This window comes from Schistocerca piceifrons, chromosome 1 (assembly GCF_021461385.2).
Source record: "Schistocerca piceifrons isolate TAMUIC-IGC-003096 chromosome 1, iqSchPice1.1, whole genome shotgun sequence".
In the NCBI taxonomy this organism is placed as follows: Eukaryota; Metazoa; Arthropoda; class Insecta; order Orthoptera; family Acrididae; genus Schistocerca; species Schistocerca piceifrons.
Window position 1 is genome coordinate 736,570,000 of NC_060138.1, and position 20,121 is coordinate 736,590,120.

General features: G+C 40.0%; 1 protein-coding gene across 9 annotated transcripts in view; it reads right to left on the reverse strand.

The window, feature by feature from the left end:
• Positions 1-20,121, reverse strand: part of LOC124711466 (protein lap4) — a 539,589-nt gene that overhangs the window by 54,530 nt on the left and 464,938 nt on the right. For all 9 annotated transcript variants that reach the window (XM_047241583.1, XM_047241591.1, XM_047241606.1 and 6 more), the window contains 2 exons: positions 13,643-13,699; positions 6,941-7,037 (listed from right to left, as the gene is read on the reverse strand). In XM_047241583.1, the coding sequence (XP_047097539.1) occupies positions 6,941-7,037; positions 13,643-13,699 (154 nt within the window). The remainder of the gene's footprint in view (positions 1-6,940; positions 7,038-13,642; positions 13,700-20,121) is intronic.

The following is a 20,121-nucleotide window of genomic DNA, read 5'->3' on the forward strand; positions in this document are numbered from 1 at the left end:
AAATACCCGGCACTATTTTTCAGTTCCCATTTCCTGGGTCTCTCATATCAATACCCATAATTTAATTGAATACAAATAGCACTTTTGTAACTTGGAGAATGGTACATTTTTGCACTTTATGAGCACAAGCATGTGGAAAGTAATATCAGTTTCTGTGTCATCTTGTTGGTTTCTAAAAACATGTTATCCACAGATCATCAAACAAAGTGTTTCCTTTTCACCACTGTTTCCATTTTAGTCTCCTCAGCAGCATTTATCAATCTAAACATTTTACTTCACTCGATTTGTTCCAAACTGATGTTAATTTTTCCATTCCCATGCAAATTCAATTCACTAAAACCATATTACACACTGCTGAAGATTTTTTATTTTTATTTTTTTTTAAAGAAAAAAAGAGGAAAAGGGGGGGGGGGGGGAGGGAGGGAGAGAGAGAGAGAGAGAGAGAGAGAGAGAGAGAGAGAGAGAGAGAGAGAGAGAGAGAGAGAGAGAGTGAGAGGGGGGGGAGGGGACAAAATTGCTTTCTTTCTCATCTCTCCAATATGTGTGCTACTATTTTACGTTCCACAGTAGTGTGCATTACCCCTGATTTTGTTACTTTTTGTTGGGGTTTAGCCTTTCCTCTTTCAACAACATACTAATCCATGATCATTCATTGGATAACAAGGGTGTTTTTGGGGACACACAAGTTGCTGAAGTGGTGTCCAACTGAAAGACTTGCACCAGGCCCAATGAGCCACATGAAATTACAATATAACCCTGCTTTTACATTCCCAGAATTAACTTTTTCCCACCGTTTACAATATTTTTTGTTGGTCTCATCAAATTTCATATGCCCATGATGTTAATTTGTACCCAATTTTGCGTCAACATATTTATCATTTCCGGACACATACATACACACAAAATTCTAGCTTTCACAACCAATGGTTGCTTCCTCAGGAAAGAGGGAAGGAGAGGGAAAGACGGAAGGATGTGGGTTTTAAGGGAGAGGGTAAGGAGTCATTCCAATCCCGGGAGCGGAAAGACTTACCTTAGGGGGGAAAAAAGGACAGGTATACACTCGCGCGGCGCGCGCTGCGCGCGCGCACACACACACACACACATATCCATCCGCACATACACAGACACAAGCAGACATTTGTAAAGGCAAAGAGTTTGGGCAGAGATGTCAGTCAAGGCGGAAGTAAAGAGGCAAAGATGTTGTTGAAAGACAGGTGAGGTATGAGCGGCGGCAACTTGAAATTAGAAATTAGCGGAGGTTGAGGCCTGGCGGGTAACGAGAAGAGAGGATATACTGAAGGGCAAGTTCCCATCCCCGGAGTTCTGACAGGTTGGTGTTAGTGGGAAGTATCCAGATAACCCGGACGGTGTAACACTGTGCCAAGATGTGCTGGCCATGCACCAAAGCATGTTTAGTCACAGGGTGATCCTCATTACCAACAAACACTGTCTGCCTGTGTCCATTCATGCGAATGGACAGTTTGTTGCTGGTCATTCCCACATAGAAAGCTTCACAGTGTAGGCAGATCAGTTGGTAAATCACGTGGGTGCTTTCACATGTGGCTCTGCCTTTGATCGTGTACACCTTCCGGGTTACAGGACTGGAGTAGGTGGTGGTGGGAGTGTGCATTGGACAGGTTTTACACCGGGGGCGGTTACAAGGATAGGAGCCAGAGGGTAAGGAAGGTGGTTTGGGGATTTCATAGGGATGAACTAAGAGGTTATGAAGGTTAGGTGGACGGCAGAAAGACACTCTTGGTGGAGTGGGGAGGATCTCATGAAGGATGGATCTCATTTCAGGGCAGGATTTGAGGAAGTCTTATCCCTGCTGGAGAGCCACATTTAGAGTCTCATCCAGTCCCCGAAAGTATTCTGTCACAAGTGGGGCACTTTTGTGGTTCTTCTGTGGGAGGTTCTGGGTTTGAGGGGATGAGGAAGTGGCTCTGGTTATTTGCTTCTGTACTAGGTCAGGAGGGTAGTTGTGGGATGTGAAAGCTGTTTTCAGGTTGTTGGTGTAATGGTTCAGGGATTCCGGACTGGAGCAGATTTGTTTGCCACAAAGACCTAGGCTGTAGGGAAGGGACCGTTTGATGTGGAATGGGTGGCAGCTGTCATAATGAAGGTACTGTTGCTTGTTGGTGGGTTTGATGTGGACGGACGTGTGAAGCTGGCCATTGGACAGATGGAGGTCAACGTCAAGGAAAGTGGCATGGGATTTGGAGTAGGACCAGGTGAATCTGATGGAACCAAAGGAGTTGAGGTTGGAGAGGAAATTCTGGAGTTCTTCTTCACTGTGAGTCCTGATCATGAAGATGTCATCAATAAATCTGTACCAAACTTTGGGTTGGCAGGCCTGGGTAACCAAGAAGGCTTCCTCTAAGCGACCCATGAATAGGTTGGCGTACGAGGGGGTCATCCTGGTACCCATGGCTGTTCCCTTTAATTGTTGGTATGTCTGGCCTTCGAAAGTGAGGAAGTTGTGGGTCAGGATGAAGCTGTCTAAGGTAATGAGGAAAGAGGTTTTAGGTAGGGTGGCAGGTGATCGGCGTGAAAGGAAGTGCTCCATCGCAGCGAGGCCCTGGACGTGCGGAATATTTGTGTATAATGAAGTGGCATCAATGGTTACAAGGATGGTTTCCGGGGGTAACACATTGGGTAAGGATTCCAGGCATTCGAGAAAGTGGTTGGTGTCTTTGATGACGGATGGGAGACTGCATGTAATGGGTTGAAGGTGTTGATCTACGTAGGTAGAGATACGTTCTGTGGGGCCTTGGTAACACGCTACAATGGGGCGGCCGGGATGATTGGGTTTGTGAATTTTAGGAAGAAGGTAGAAGGTAGGGGTGCAGGGTGTCGGTGGGGTCAGGAGGTTGATGGAGTCAGGGGAAAGGTTTTGTAGGGGGCCTAAGGTTCTGAGGATTCCTTGAAGCTCCGCCGGGACATCAGGAATGGGATTACCTTGGCAAACTTTGTATGTGGTGTTGTCTGAAAGCTGACGCAGTCCCTCAGCCACATACTCCCGACGATCAAGTACCACGGTCATGGGACCCTTGTCCACCGGAAGAATGACGATGGATCGGTCAGCCTTCAGATCACGGATAGCTTGGGCTTCAGCAGTGGTGATGTTGGGAGTAGGATTAAGGTTTTTTAAGAAGGATTGAGAAGCAAGGCTGGAAGTCAGAAATTCCTGGAAGGTTTGGAGAGGGTGATTTTGAGGAAGAGGAGGTGGGTCCTGCTGTGACGGAGGACGGAACTGTTCCAGGCAGGGTTCAATTTGGATAGTGTCTTGGGGAGTTGGATCATTAGTGGTAGGATTAGGATTATTTTTCTTCGTGGCAAAGTGATATTTCCAGCAGAGAGTACGAGTGTAGGACAGTAAAGCCTACGTAGATCAACACCTTCAACCCATTACATGCAGTCTCCCATCCTTCATCAAAGACACCAACCACTTTCTTGAATGCCTGGAATCCTTACCCAATGTGTTACCCCCGGAAACCATCCTTGTAACCATTGATGCCACTTCATTATACACAAATATTCCGCACGTCCAGGGCCTCGCTGCGATGGAGCACTTCCTTTCACGCCCATCACCTGCCACCCTACCTAAAACCTCTTTCCTCATTACCTTAGACAGCTTCATCCTGACCCACAACTTCTTCACTTTCGAAGGCCAGGCATACCAACAATTAAAGGGAACAGCCATGGGTACCAGGATGGCCCCCTCGTACGCCAACCTATTCATGGGTCGCTTAGAGGAAGCCTTCTTGGTTACCCAGGCCTGCCAACCCAAAGTTTGGTACAGATTTATTGATGACGTCTTCATGATCAGGACTCACAGTGAAGAAGAACTCCAGAATTTCCTCTCCAACCTTAACTCCTTTGGTTCCATCAGATTCACCTGGTCCTACTCCAAATCCCATGCCACTTTCCTTGACGTTGACCTCCATCTGTCCAATGGCCAGCTTCACACGTCCGTCCACATCAAACCCACCAACAAGCAACAGTACCTCCATTATGACAGCTGCCACCCATTCCACATCAAACGGTCCCTTCCCTACAGCCTAGGTCTTTGTGGCAAACAAATCTGCTCCAGTCCGGAATCCCTGAACCATTACACCAACAACCTGAAAACAGCTTTCACATCCCGCAACTACCATCCTGACCTGGTACAGAAGCATATAACCAGAGCCACTTCCTCATACCCTCAAACCCAGAACCTCCCACAGAAGAACCACAAAAGTGCCCCGCTTGTGACAGGATACTTTCCGGGACTGGATCAGACTCTGAATGTGGCTCTCCAGCAGGGAAACGACTTCCTCAAATCCTGCCCTGAAATGAGATCCATCCTTCATGAGATCCTCCCCACTCCACCAAGAGTGTCTTTCCGCCGTCCACCTAACCTTCATAACCTCTTAGTTCATCCCTATGAAATCCCCAAACCACCTTCCTTACCCTCTGGCTCCTACCCTTGTAACCGCCCCCGGTGTAAAACCTGTCCAATGCACCCTCCCACCACCACCTACTCCAGTCCTGTAACCCGGAAGGTGTACACGATCAAAGGCAGAGCCACACGATCAAAGGCAGAGCCACGTGTGAAAGCACCCATGTGATTTACCAACTGACCTGCCTACACTGTGAAGCTTTCTATGTGGGAATGACCAGCAACAAACTGTCCATTCGCATGAATGGACATAGCCAGACAGTGTTTGTTGGTAATGAGGATCACCCTGTGGCTAAACATGCCTTGGTGCATGGCCAGCACATCTTGGCACAGTGTTACACCGTCCGGGTTATCTGGATACTTCCCACTAACACCAACCTGTCAGAACTCCGGGGATGGGAACTTGCCCTTCAGTATATCCTCTCTTCTCATTATCCGCCAGGCCTCAACCTCCGCTAATTTCTAATTTCAAGTTGCCTTCGCTCATACCTCACCTGTCTTTCAACAACATCTTTGCCTCTTTACTTCCGCCTTGACTGACATCTCTGCCCAAACTCTTTGCCTTTACAAATGTCTGCTTGTGTCTGTGTATGTGCGGATGGATATGTGTGTGTGTGTGCGCACGCGAGTGTATACCTGTCCTTTTTCCCCCTAAGGCAAGTCTTTCCGCTCCCGGGATTGGAATGACTCCTTACCCTCTCCCTTAAAACCCACATCCTTTCGTCTTTCCCTCTCCTTCCCTCTTTCCTGACGAAGCAACCATTGGTTGCGAAAGCTAGAATTTTGTGTGTATGTATGTGTGTGTCTGTGTGTTTCTATCGACCTGCCAGCGCTTTCGTATGGTAAGTCATATCATCTTTGTTTTTAAATATATTTTTCCTGCTTGGAATGTTTCCCTATTATATTCATATTTATCATTTCCCTGTGATTTAAGCTAAAAAAAAATGTTTGTGGAGAAAAAATGATACTGGCATGATGCTGGCCGTCCCGTAGTGTTTACAACTCAGTGGATTTGAACTGGTAAACGTGTAAAGTTTGAACAATTTGTGCCCCATCTGCTGCCACTGCCAAGCTCTACCTGGCGTCGTCGCTGATGGCAATAACTAGGCTCATTTGAGTGAACATATTGTGACCAATCACAATCATTTCCAAACTGTCTCTACTGCGCAAATGGAATTTCATGATTGTTGTGATCATCGTGACACCTTTTGTCAAACCATATTTATCGTGTTTCAGTGTATGGCCACTTGGAGCACTAGCTGACACCATCATTCACTTTTCGATGCTCAAATGTTTTTAGTTTAAACACAGTGCGGCTTACGTGTTTTATTCATGCTGAGCAAACTGTGTTTCAAAAATTTATTCTCATTGTCAAGTGCAATATTTACGTATGTATTTTTTGTGATGTTACACAAACAAACAATGTGAGTGATAGTTTGTGTGTGTGTGTGTGTTTGTCATGCTAAATGTGAAAAAATACATAAATAGTGCAGTATTTCATTATTTAAATAATGAATGACAGTTTTTGGCTTTCAAAAACATCAATTATGACATGTGAAATTGAGTCAAACATTCCTACTTCCCAGACAGTTATAAGTCCCAATTACATCAGCGGTTTTTATTACATAATAAACCTTCATTAGATAATAAACATGTCCCTGAAAGTCTTTTGATGCCTGTTATCTACATATATGATACACAATGTGCAAGGGGGTATCATATATGTAACTTTTACAGTATAAAACATTATTTCCCAAAACTTACATTTTCCTGAATTTTACACCATTTTTTAGAAGTCCCTTGAAAAGTGTAAAAGGGAGGGGGGGGGGGGGGGGGGGTGTGTTCACTGTATTTCGAAAATGTGCAACTACCACCGAAGAGTGCATGATACTTATTAGACAATGTCGTGTCAATGTCTAAGATATGAGGGCAAAACTCTGACTTGATTTTTTTGTTTGTAACCTTTTTTCTCTCCACGCAGATCTAGCACAATAAATGAAAAATTTTTCGGTGGAGGCTCATCAATCTGTTTGCCTTCCAAGATTTTGAGCAAGATGAATGCAGGAAAATGTAAAAGCAGTGTACGAAGGTACAGTCCTCTCCCTGGAATATTGTGGCCATGTGAAAATGTTACAAGTAGTATTACATGCAGGAAAAATTACATAAGGAATGACAATTATCTACAATTCTCCTCTGTAGGACAATCAGTGTCTTGAAATGTTATTTTAATATAATAAAGTAAGAAAATAAAGGGAATTTATGAACAGCCTATGTGGTAATACTTTGGTTCAATTTTAATAACTAGGTAAGTGGTGAATGTAATAGTTACATTGTTAGTAGTATTAGAGTTAAAAGGACAATTATCTGAGGAATTGTAGCATATCTTCAGTTATGTAATTGTTTAATACCTAACACTGAAACATTCAATTTCAAATAAAAGGTCATTACTACAAGCATTCTTCTATATCACCTACTGATGAACTAAAATGTATTTCTCACCTCTCCTGTAAGGCATCATCAAAATCATCATCATCTCCATCATCCAGCTGTGTCCAGCTCTTAAGTTCATGTCTTGACAAGGATGCAATTTTCTTCTCTGTGAAGTGGAGAAAACATCTTTTCTTAGAAGCTTTAACTGCATAGTAATTTTATTTGAATTTATATCTAATCTGCTACACTGTCAACATTGAACTCTAATACCCATGCTTTCCACCATTCAGGTACTTATTTTTCTTCCTTCTTTTCTCTTCTTCCTTACTTCCTTCCTTCCTACCATCTTGGTGTTTTGCCAGGAAATATAGCCAACATCATGCAGTCATTATTAGACATTTTTTAGCAAAATACAGTCACTTGCTTTGTTGTTAAAGTGTTTAAGAAAATAGATATGGTGGGAAAATTAGATTCCAATGTTACGCCGAGGCCATTAGCAATAGACGACAAATATTGATCAGGTCAGGAGCAGGCTATGATTCAGTTGAGACCTTTATTACAGAAACATCACAACACTCACCGGAAACAATTCGGGAAGACAATAACAAACTTTAATCTGGATGGCTGAAAAAGAATCTGAACCCAGTTCCTCCAGAATATGTATCTACAGTATTGTTTCAGTATGTTCAAATGAGAATAATATGGGGAAGGAAATTGGTCACGAATCTGTTTAGGGAATCACTCGACCAGTCTGCTCTAGTGCATTAGAGATCATACGGATAAATATCAGGATGGGAAGTTTTGAATGCTGCTACTGTTCAATATAAATCCAGTTCTTAATTTCTGCATCTTGCTCAATAAAAATAATTGAAGGCACATCTTTCTACTCATTATCATACTTGTTCTTTCATCATTTATTACAAATAGTACTATGTGCAAGAAAAATTATGGAAGGAATGATCATTATTTACATTTCTGCTTTGTAGCAAAAACAGAGACCTGAACTGCTGTATTACAAGAAGAAAGTGCCCGAATAAAGCGAATTTATAAACAGCTACCTACATACATGGAATTACTCTGCAATGATAATTAAACAGCTTTCAGATTTTGGTGGATATGTTGTAGTGCTAGTTCCCACCCGCTGTTTTCTTAGAAACTGGTACTAGGGGAAGTCTCCAGATGGTACGTGTGGTGAAACAGGCACCAAGATCATGATCGCCATGTTGTAAAGCATGCTCTGCAGCAGGATACTGTGTGTTTCTGGTATACACCTTCTGCTTATACCCATTCATCCTAATTGATAATTTGGTGGTAGTAACGCTGATGTAAAAGGCCAAACGGTGTTTACATAACAGCTGGTACATGATGTGTCATTTCACAGGTGGCTCTCCTTTTGATAGTATATGTTTTGCCAGTTATAGGGCTGGTATATATAGTGGCAGGAGAGTGCATATGGCAAGTCTTGCAGGGGGGGACAGTCACAGGGATAGGAGCCATAGGTAAGAGAGATGCGTGCAGATGGAGCATAGGGTCTGACTATAATTTTGCGGAGATTGGAAAGGTGATGAAAAGTTATTCTACAGTGCGTTTAAAATTAGTTGTGACTTTTGACAGTTCAGTGTGGAATGAGAGGAGGGAAGCAAGTTGTCAGTGTGAGCTGGGTGCATCGGCAGCTGACTGCGTGAACAGCAAGCCGCACAAGCTGGCCCACCTGTGATCTTTCTCAAATGACTGTAAATAAACTATCAGCTAAAAACATCTGATTCTGCATATCATTACATTAATGTTCATAGTTTTTGTGATATTTCAATATTACTGCAAGAAATCCCTAATGTTTACAGTGAAAAATACGGATCGCTATGAATTTGCATTTTGTGCGTGTTAGGACATATGTTGCCTCATATGAAATGTAGAAACATACTGAATTATTATTTAAACTTGAAGGGATCTGTCGGCAGTCTCGAGAAATGGAATGTAAGTAAACCACTCTGTCATGAAAGCACACACCAGTGAAAAATTCAGAAAGAAACAATTATGAATCCCACTTATCAAATAAACCATTCAATGTATCGAAACAAGATTTTGGCAAATGATAGCACACAAAGAGCACAGTATTTTGCTATATAATTAATATGCGAAACTTGCATATCTGTCACAATAATCAAGCAATTACTGATTTTTTCAGTGAAATAATGTAATTTTTAAGGACCATCCATAGCTGGTGAAATGAGAACGGCTGTGGGTTTTGTGACAACGTAAGTAAAGTCAAGCGTTTATTTTATTCTGAGAATGGGCTGTTTCATGAACTACTGACCCTACTTTACCTCAGTTACTAGTTTAATAACATATTATTTCGTGATTCTGTTGCAATTTCAACTGCGTCAGAATATTAATGAGATGTGTATTTGTAAACTATGCTCCGTTTTGAGAAAAGAAGCAGATTTTAACATGGCAAGAAGAGAAGTTACGCATTACTCAAAATTCAACATAGGCCTTCGTGAAACCATCTCTCCTCAACTCTACGACAACTTGAGACCTGTCGTGTGGTGCAACACTTGAAATGGCTTCTTTTTTCAGCATTTTATTCTCACTGAGCGTATTCTTAGCCGGATTTAAATTAGTGTGATACGGACGAAACCTGATTGAACTATGCCCTTCAACGTCAGCCAGTTTGTCGACCTGGTACTGTGGAAGTTCCATTAACTTCACCTTATACATGCTACGTTCAACTTTATCCAGTGGAACACTTCTTTGTAGCCAGAGCAAGATACACGCTTTCATCCACTGGATTGTTGTAGCTTTATCCATCACAACAGATTGGTATGGCGCAATGTTAATTAATATTGTCGAATTCAGAGGAATATTTTGTGGCAGAACATTATTTTCAAAGCCATTGAATGTGTCCTCAAGATCCATGTTCATTGTAAATATAGTATTTCCAGATGTGGTGCACTGTTTTTATTAATACAAATCCAACACAATACAATTGGTCACAATACCTGATGATGGCTGGCATAACACTTCAGTGCCAGAAAACAGCACACACCAATGAGAGATTATGAACTTAGAAGCATCTATTGCATGACGCCACATGGTAGTAGGTATCCACGGTGTGGTAACAGAGGCGCTTTACCAACCGAAGCGCTAGTGGTGGACTAGGGAAAGCCTGCTTGCCATTGGTGTTACCTGGGCAATGGCGTCACAACCCCTCCACTGAGTGAAACGTCAAAAGTAGCAACTAATTTTAAATGCACTATAGGTGTGGTGGGCAAACTCTCAGACAGGAAGGATTTCATTTCACGGCATGACTTTAGGAAGTCATGGCCTTGTCAAAGTAGCTGATTAATACATTCCAGACCAGTGGTGCACTCCAAAGTTGTTTTTTGGAGGGATCAGCAGTACCAGGGTTGGATGTGATGACCACGGGAAATCTGGTTTTGAACTCGTGTGGTGGCATAACTACGTCCAGGGAAGGCTGAGATGAGAGTGATGGTGTATTGCTGTAAAGAGTATGTACCTAAACAAATATGTTTGCCTTGTATGCTAAGGCTGTATGGGAGGGAATGTTTGATATGGAAAGGTTGGCAACTGTCAAAATGTAAGTACTGTTGTCTGTTGGTAGGTTTAATGTGGACAGAAGTGTGTAGCTGACCTTTGGTGAGAATAAAAGCAACATCAAGAAAAGTGACATGGGATTCAGAATAGGACCATATGAAATTTAATTGGGAAAATATAGTTAGAGATTCCAGAATTTTAAGAGGTTAGCCTCACCATGAGTCCATATGGCAAAGATGTCATCAATTTATCTAAACCAAACCAGGGGCCAAAAAGGCTTATGGATCCCACAAAAGCCCCCTGCAGGTGACCCACGAAAAGACTGGCATAGGAAGGCACCATCCTAGTTCCAATGGCCATACCCCTGATCTGTTTGTGTGTCTGCCCATCAAAGTTGAAGTAGTTGTTGGTAAGTACAAAGCTGATTAAGGTGAGTAGGAACAATGTCATAGTTTTGGAATCAGGTGGGTACTGACTGAGGAAATGTTCAGCAGCAGACAGACCATGTACATGGGGGACATTGGTATAGAGGGAGGAGAATCAATGGTGACAAGCAAGGTGTGTGGTGGGAGTAGGATGGGCACGGATTTTAAATGATCTACCAAATGGCTGGTATCTTTGATAAAGGAGGGAAGTATTTGTAATATGGGTTGGAGGTGCTGATCAACTAACTCAGATATACGTTTGGTGGGTGCTTTGAAGCCAGCAACTATAGGACAATCAGGACAATTGCGTTTGTGGATCTTAGGAAGAAGGAAAAATGTGGGGGTGCATGTTTCGGGTGGGGTAAGAAATTCAATAACATGTCCTCAGTTCTCATCACCCACCTGGCCTTAATTTACGTTAATTTCTTCCGTCTCAGCATTTCTCTGTGTCTTACCCATCTACTTTTTACCACCCCTCCCTCTCCCACCTCCGCTTATGTACAACGCACTTAGCTTTCAACTCTTATTAACTCATGCATGATGTTTAAGCAGTAATCTCTGGGTTGCATATTACCCTATCTTCCACCTTTATGCTCTCAGGTTTTCGAATCTCATCCAATGCAGTCCACAGCAATCAGTATTTCCTTCTCATCCCGTCCAGTAAGTCTCCCCTGACCCACAGTTCTGGGTGACTTTCACAAAATCTACCCCTTTTCCTAGACCTCTACTGTCCTTTTCCTTCACCCCTCTCCCTTCCCCTTCAACCTTTCTGCCTGAAAAAGGAGCCACTGCCTGTGAAAGATTGCCTAATTAGAACCTTCTTTTATGTGCGTGTTCTGCCGCTGCTTGGTCAGTAGATTTTTTATCTATCCAATTAAATTAAATTATTGGATGTGTTTCATATGAAAATACATGTGGTTTTGCAGGCATTGTCTGAAAACAGGTACTGTAGAAGTATTGTGAAGATCGATGCAGCCGTCTGTCTCGAGAAGAAGATCGGCTGAGGTGTTCATTACAATGAATATCTTAAGTGAAGTGTCAAAGAACAACATCTCTCGAAAGAAACATGCTCTGCTTGTTGCAACTTCAATGATGTTTGAACTGTCACTATAAAATTTAGTCAGAGAGCAGTGCAATATCCTGTTTATAAGTAACAGAAATCAAATGCCTATTCAAAATGCGTCATTTAGTATTTCCTATGCTCCCTCTAAATGATTCTGTCTCAATGTTCAGATAATATCTTTCATTCTACTAGTCTTTGTATCCCAGTACTGATCCATTTGAACTACTGCTCTTATTTTGGTGACTATGTTGAAGGGAAGATAATAATTTTACTTAGTCTGACTAGTACATTTTGGTGGCCAATTTGCATCAATGAAACTATCACATAGGTTTTACAGACTTTATCAATGTGGATGGAAAGAAATTTTATTGGCCAAATCGTAAGAACTGTTTTGTAAATTCTTAGAGATACGTGGAGAAGGGGACTGAAATAAATCACTAACAACAAACAATGCAAAGATAAATCAGAAACTTTGATCATAATATGTTTTTGCTCTAAGATCAGTTTTGGTCGTTGCCCCAGAATTTAAAAAAATGAATGTTTTCTTTTGTACTGGCAAATAATACACAACTGAAATGTTTGCATCGCAAAAGCACATCTTTTTTAATTATATACGACTTTGTGCTCAACATACAAAATGTGTAACTTATGTCAAATTTAGTATCAACATAAAATAAATGCACTGAGTGATTGATAATTTCATATCTTTAATAAAGGTATCAAACTTTCACCACTGCGAACTTCTCACTCCCATGTTTAAGTTTCATACCACATTCTTAATGTATTCTTATTTGTGGAATGAAAACTTCGAGATTTATCAACATGCTGCTTTATATATCCTTCATGGTCAAACTACCTAACACAGAAGTAGTAACTCTCAATTTTTATGCAATTTGTACCGACTGCTGAGAACTATAGAGAAAATGCTATGCCTGCTCATACACTGAGATGTTACTGTTTGACATATAATCACAAGGATATGACCACATCCATTGTATGTAAACACCTATGTATATCTATGCGAGTATGCCATTACATCTAGTTTGCCTGTATAGATTTTTATGGTTTAATTTGGTCAACACAACAGTGCAGCATAAATAATTATTCTAACTGAACAGGTCATGTGGAAATACTTCATCTTCCATCAATTTTACATGATCATCGTGACAAATTTCAAGGACGTGTTCGAAAATTTGTTGTGGGAATACATACAACAACAGCAGAAAATCATCTTAACATTAAAATTATTGAGAAATTATTTACATGTTAATTTTCACAATTCCTTCACTTATTCCACATGAACTACTCCCACTAGAACTGTAAAATGGAAAAAATGTATTAAATATGTCAGTACAGTATCAAAACTCCTCACAGAATGGAAATAATTTAATGAGTAGAGGTAATAACTCACTGCATAGTAGTCACTGAGTTGTTGAAAAGCTCATAAATAAGACAGAGAGCTCTGCTAGTATTTGGATGAATCCTTTTTCAGAACTACACAGAAAACAAACTCACACACACACACCTGTATGGCTACACTGTTCTGACTAACTACATTGTGATATATTTTGTAGGTTTAATTTGTAGGCACATGAATGGGGCTTCATTATTTAAGCACTAATGATAGCTGCTTATCTACTGATAATGCACAAAAACAATGATGAGAAATTAGTAAGTGTCTATATCTATTATTCAACAAAAATGATGATTAAACTATGATTACAGTACCTTCCTCTTGTTTCATTCGCTCTACCTCATCCTGGCTCAGGAAACTAAAGACCTTCTCTGTAAAAATGTAAAAAAGAAAAGAATAAATTCGTTAGTTTTAGCACAATTCATGTTTTATGAAAACAAATACAGCAGAAGACATTTTAAGGGAAGAAGGAAGGCAAGCAGAATAGAATTAACTTCTCATAAATGATTAGGCCATTTAAGACAGAGTACTGGCTCAGGAAAGGTGTGATGTGCCAAAGTAGGCTGAGTATTGTCACAAGAAAGACCATGACACCACACTCAATTACAGGTCAATAGTAAGTGATTAATTTTTTGCCAGTTAATTATATGTTTATGTATTTTTGTTTCATATGTTAACCTCAGAACTAAAACTGTGCAACACATGTGATTAGAGGAGGAATAAGCAGCTCAAAGGAAGAAGCTCATGAGCAAAAGCATAGCAGAAAATCATTTTATCAGGAGATGCAAGGACAGCCACTCATTAAAAACTAAGTTATTGTTAATATCACTAAGAACACCACACTTTTGTTGATGGTAAATGGTTCCGTAGCATTATAGTATGAGATTAGCACCAGCTTCTATTCTCTTCTTGTTCAAACTATTTTTCGTCCACGTTTCACTTCCATACATGGCTACACTCCATACAAACACTTTCAGAAACGACTTCCTAACACTTAAATCTATGCTCGATGTTAACAAATTTCTCTTCTTCAGAAACACTTTCCTTGCCATTGCCAGTCTACATTTTATATCTTCTCTACTTCGACCATCATCAGTTATTTTGCTCCCCAATTAGCAAAACTCCTTTACTACTTTAAGTGTTCCTAATGTAATTCCCTCAGCATCACCCGACTTAATTCGACTACATTCCATTATCCTCATTTTGCTTTTGTTGATGTTCATCTTATACCCTCCTTTCAAGACACTGTCCATTCCGTTCAACTGCTCTTCCAAGTCCTTTGCTGTCTCTGACAGAATTACAATGTCATCGACGAACCTCAAAGTTTTTATTTCTTCTCCATGGATTTTAATACCTACTCCGAATTTTTCTTTTGTTTCCTTTATTGCTTGCGCAATATACAGACTGAATAACATTGGGGAGAGGCTACAACCCTGTCTCACTCCCTTCCCAACCACTGCTTCCCTTTCATGTCCCTCGACTCTTATAACTGCCATCCGCTTTCTGTACAAATTGTAAATAGCCTTTCGCTCCCTGTATTTTACCCCTGCCATGGTCAGAATTTGAAAGAGAGTATTTCAGTCAACATTGTCAAAAGCTTTCTCTAAGTCTACAAATGCTAGAAACGTAGGTTTGCCTTTCCTTAATCTTTCCTCTAAGATAAGTCGTAAGGTCAGTATTGCCTCACGTCTTCCAATATTTCTATGGAATCCAAATTGATCTTCCTCGAGGTCGGCTTCTACCAGTTTTTCCATTTGTCTGTAAAGAATTTGCGTTAGTATTTTGCAGCTGTGACTTATTAAACTGATAGTTCGGTAATTTTCACATCTGTCAATGCCTGCATTCTTTGGGATTGGGATTATTATATTCTTCTTGATGTCTGAGGGTATTTCGCCTGTCTCATACATTTTGCTCACCAGATGGTAGAGTTTTGTCAGGACTGGCTCTCCCAAGGCCGTCAGTAGTTCTAATGGAATGTTGTCTACTCCCGGGGCCTTGTTTTGACTCAAGTCTAATAAATAATAACAAATAATAATAAACCAGCCCTTGCACACACAGTTAATACCCACTGGCCTTGCATTAGGAAGATGGTCCACACAAAAACCTATGTGAATCATTCACATCAGCCTTCCACAGAATATCGTTTATGACTCAACAACACGTCCCATTTTTTAATAAACAACTGCTGGTACTATATGGGCACATCAACCATGATAAATCTGTTCATCCAGTATTCAGGATATACGAGACATGCAAAATACTCTCTAATTTCAAGAAGAATTTGATAAGCTCAATTCTAAAGAAGTAGTGTGCGTGATAGGTGTGACTATTACCAGTATACCAGTTTCATAATCATGCTTGCAAAATGCTAATACAAATTATTCAAAAAATAATGGAAAAGCTAACAGAAGCTGACATTGGAGAAGATGAGTTTGGCTTCTGGAGAAATTTAGATGAACAAGATGCAATACTGACCCTATAATTTATCTTGGAGGATACATCAAAGAAAGGTTGACCTACATTCATTGAATTTGTAGATTTAGAGAAAACCTTTGATAATGTTGACTGAAATATACTCTTGGAAATTCTGATTGTAGCAGGAATACAATTCAGGGAGTACAAAGATATCTGCAACTTACACTGAAGAACACAATTGAGAAGCAGTAGTTAAGAAGGGAAAGAGAGACAGGGTTGTCGCCTACCACAGATTTTATTCAATCTATACATTGAACCAGCAGGACAGGTAACCAAGGAGGAATGTGGAAAAAAAATAAAGTATAGAGAGCAGAAGCAAAAAATCAAAGTTTGGCAACAACATTGTAATTCTGTCAATAATATTGCAATTGTGTCAGGAAATCAAATGGCTTGAAAGATGAGTTTATTCAAATTGATAGCATCTTAGGAAGAAGTTACAGTATGACATCAACAAAAGTAAAATACAATTATGAAATGTGGTTGAAGTAAATCAAGTAAAGATGGAATTAGATCAGAAACTGGGACATTGTAGTAGATAGGTTTAGCTATTTGAGAAGTAAAATAAATGAAGATGGAAGTAAAGAGGATACAAACTGCAAGCTGTCAATAGCAAGATAGGTTTTTCTGAGAAGAGGAATATGTTTACATCAAATATATAAAATCTTTTCTGGAAGTATTTCTCTAGTGTGTAAACTTACACATCAGTGAAATGGGGACAATTATAGTACAGATGAGAGGAGAATAGATTTAAAAATGGTGCTACAGAAGAATGATGAAGATATGACGGTTAGATTGGGTAATTACAAAGACCACTAAAATGAATCGAGGAGAAAGGAAATTCAGGGTACAACTTGACTAAACAAAGTGACTGACTGATAGGACACATTGTGATGCAAGTGGCAGTATGGTTATGGAGAGAAAAGGGGACGAGGGTAAAAATTGTAGAGGGTCACCACGGCTTGACTCCAGGAAGCTTGGTCAGGTTGATGTAGATTACAATGAGTATTCAGAGAGCTGCATCAAACCAGTCTTCAGACTGAACACCATCTCCACTTAGATCCATCAACAAGAAATGACAGCAAATGATGACTTCTTTGGGTATATGTGGAAATGTTCTCATTTGTCTATCTAATGTCTTTTTTCTTATACAATCCTATGCTCATCACCTTCTCACATTGCCACATTGCCATATTTCCTTGACATAACCACAATATTCTCATCCGCTCTCATTACCTTTTTCAAAATCCATGACATACATTAAGGCTTTCATTTCTCCATAGCACTGCTTTTTATTTTATAATCCAGGACATCCTCGTTTCTTACTTCTTTCCTTTTAATCTATTTTCATGATACCTCTTATATTCTGTTCATCTAGCGTTACAATTAAATTTCCTTAATTCCCTTCTCATTTGTCACACTGTTTTTTGGGAGACAACAATATGCTGATTTACTTCTTACATACTGATGTTTTATTTACTTTCATATTTTAATTGCTTTTCTTCCAGTTCAACTGACAAAATGGTTACAACACACACCGTTAATATTTACATTCAATAATCAAATATCTTCCTGCTGGACAAAAACCATGTGTGATATGTCAATTATTTTTCAGTGTATAAATTACACTGTTCTATTGGGGGGGGGGGGGGGGGGGGGATTACTTTTTTGTTCTGCTGACAGTTTAATCTATAACTAGTATGATTGTTTTTTTGTACATAGAAATAAGCTTTGGACTCTGCCTGTGACTGCAAATGGCAGACATGGGTGGCTGTTTTAAGTTGAACATGAACGGATAGGTATAGCATTGCAGGCCAAGCCCAAAGCAAGAAATGTGTCTCTTCGTCCACAGCAAATTTTACATGCATTTTATGATCAACATGCTTTGTTTAGAAGAAGCAGCTTCATGCAGTCTTTACAATACGATGTGAAATATTTTTTATGATAAAGAAAGCTAATATTTAACTTCAATTTTTCATGAAATCACTTTCATGAATGTTTGTTCTACTGTGTGTTCAAAACGTAATTGTTGACATATGTTCACTAAATACAGATCACATGTTGGCACATTCATTTCTTCAAGTACAGCTTATGTGCCTCAAACAGCACGAAGGTTCTTTATCTTGCAATGTCAAATACTTTGGATCTTCAAGTGTAAAACAAGAGCAAAAATTGACAATATTATGAAAAGGATAGCTGCTACTCACCACAGAGGAGATGCTGAGCTGCAGACAGGCGCAACAAAAAGACTGTCAAACAAAGCTTTTGGCCCAACAGGCCTTCATCGGAAATAGGCGACACACACACACACACACACACACACACACACACACACAACACACAGAGAGAGAGAGAGAGAGAGAGAGAGAGAGAGAGAGAGAGAGAGAGAGACTGTGGTCGTGTGTGTGTGTGTGTGGTGTGTGTGTGTGAGTGTGTGTGTGTTTAAGTAATTCTGATGAAGGGCTGTAAGCTTTTTCTGACAGTCTTCATGGTGTGCTATCTGCAACTCAGCATCTCCACATACAGATTAACCTAAAAGTGGCCATTGTCAAATCCTACAGAGTTGTTTATGTTAACATTACAAGTTAAGTGGTTAACTCCTTCAGACCTACAGCACATTACAAGGCACTTAAATTTAAAACCAAAAAACTGGTACCAAATTGAGAAAAATTAATGGACACTGTACTGCAGGTTTTTTTCCTCCTTCTTCTAAAAATACTATTATTTTCACTCTTACATTACGGCATACTTTGTAAGCACTTTGATTTGGAGCCATTAAGGAGCCAGGAAAAAAAAAGTTGAATTCACAAAACCCTAAGATACATTACCGATATCCCATATTTTATTGTGGCCAAACTATTTGATTCTATACTTCTAAACACTTGTGTCTGAAGCAGTTCACAATCATTTATGAAGAACATTTTCGATCTCTCGTTCTTTGGTTCTAGAATACCTGGTCGGTCAGGTTCTTCCTCAGAATCCTCACTGACTTGTGGTTCTGGTTCTACTTCATGGCACTTAATGTCTTTTTATCCTTATTCACAATATGTCCTCACATTTTTAATCAGACAATATTTTTGTTGTCTTATCATTCCTGCTGTAATTAATACAGAAGGAAGCCCAAGGGGGTCCATTGTCTTCAGGAAGGTGCATTTACATCAATGTCCATTTTGCATTGTACACTGCATCTATATAATTAACGTACTAAAAATGGTTATTTCCATTACTTGAGGTGCTTTGATTAGCATTACTACTCTTCAAGAAATTTAGGGCAGATATATGTATTCACAGCAACTTCACCTTTTTCATTTGCCAACAGCAATAGCGGAGTCAACATGTGTCTTAGGTGTAGAATTCTCAATGCATTCAGTAATTCTTGGATGAAAGAGACATGAAGGACAATTGCCAATCACACACAAATTTGGTGAGGCCTACTGGCTTAAATGACAAAAACAATCTCTTGTGTTTATTACCACAGATTCTCCAATGACAATATCCTAATAAGATATTGTTCTGTTTAGTCCTGGACAACTTTCAGCACAAATGAAGGCTTTCTTCTTCATGACTGCCATTTTCCAAAAACTGTGGAAAAGACAAACAATGATGTTGGACCCTTTTGGCAGTCTGCACACTTTCCAGGCATAGCTAATTTGTTTGTTTGTTTACATGCTCACACACAGCCCCAAATATTTAAATTCTGAATGGTGCCAAGAAATAAACAGGTCCACGCTAAAATGGGTTACTGTGTATGTGAACATGCTGGGCCAAGTCGAAACTGTAGTGAAGACAAGTTTTGATCACTACCTTCAAAATTTTCCTTAGTCTTTTTTGACAGTTCCTTATAAAACTTCCTCTCTTTTGCAACATAACAACTACTACTGGGTAGATATTAAGTTTGAAAAATTTTGGTGTTACTATTACTTGATTGTGCAAGTTTTAAATTTGCATTACATACAGTGCTACTTCTCCCTGGTAAGAATAAGGCAAGTTGTTCTGTGTAATTGTGCAAAAATCTGACAGCAAACACTGGAGCACAAAAAGAAGCCACATTCTTAGGAAATTTTCTTGCATTAACCTTATGCTTTCGCAATCACTCCCCTATTGTTATAACATGAGGGATGGACTTGAGTTGAGAGCTAGCCTCTTGGGGGAAGACCAGATTGACAGCTAGGAATGCTTGAGGGGAGGGGTGGCAGATACAGTTGTTGTGGCAGGGCGGGAAACAGCACATGCTGAAGGCTACATGGTGATGTGAATTGGGAGGGGCTGATTTGGATGGAGGAAGGAGACACCGTAGAGTGGAGGGCACAGGAACTGTGGT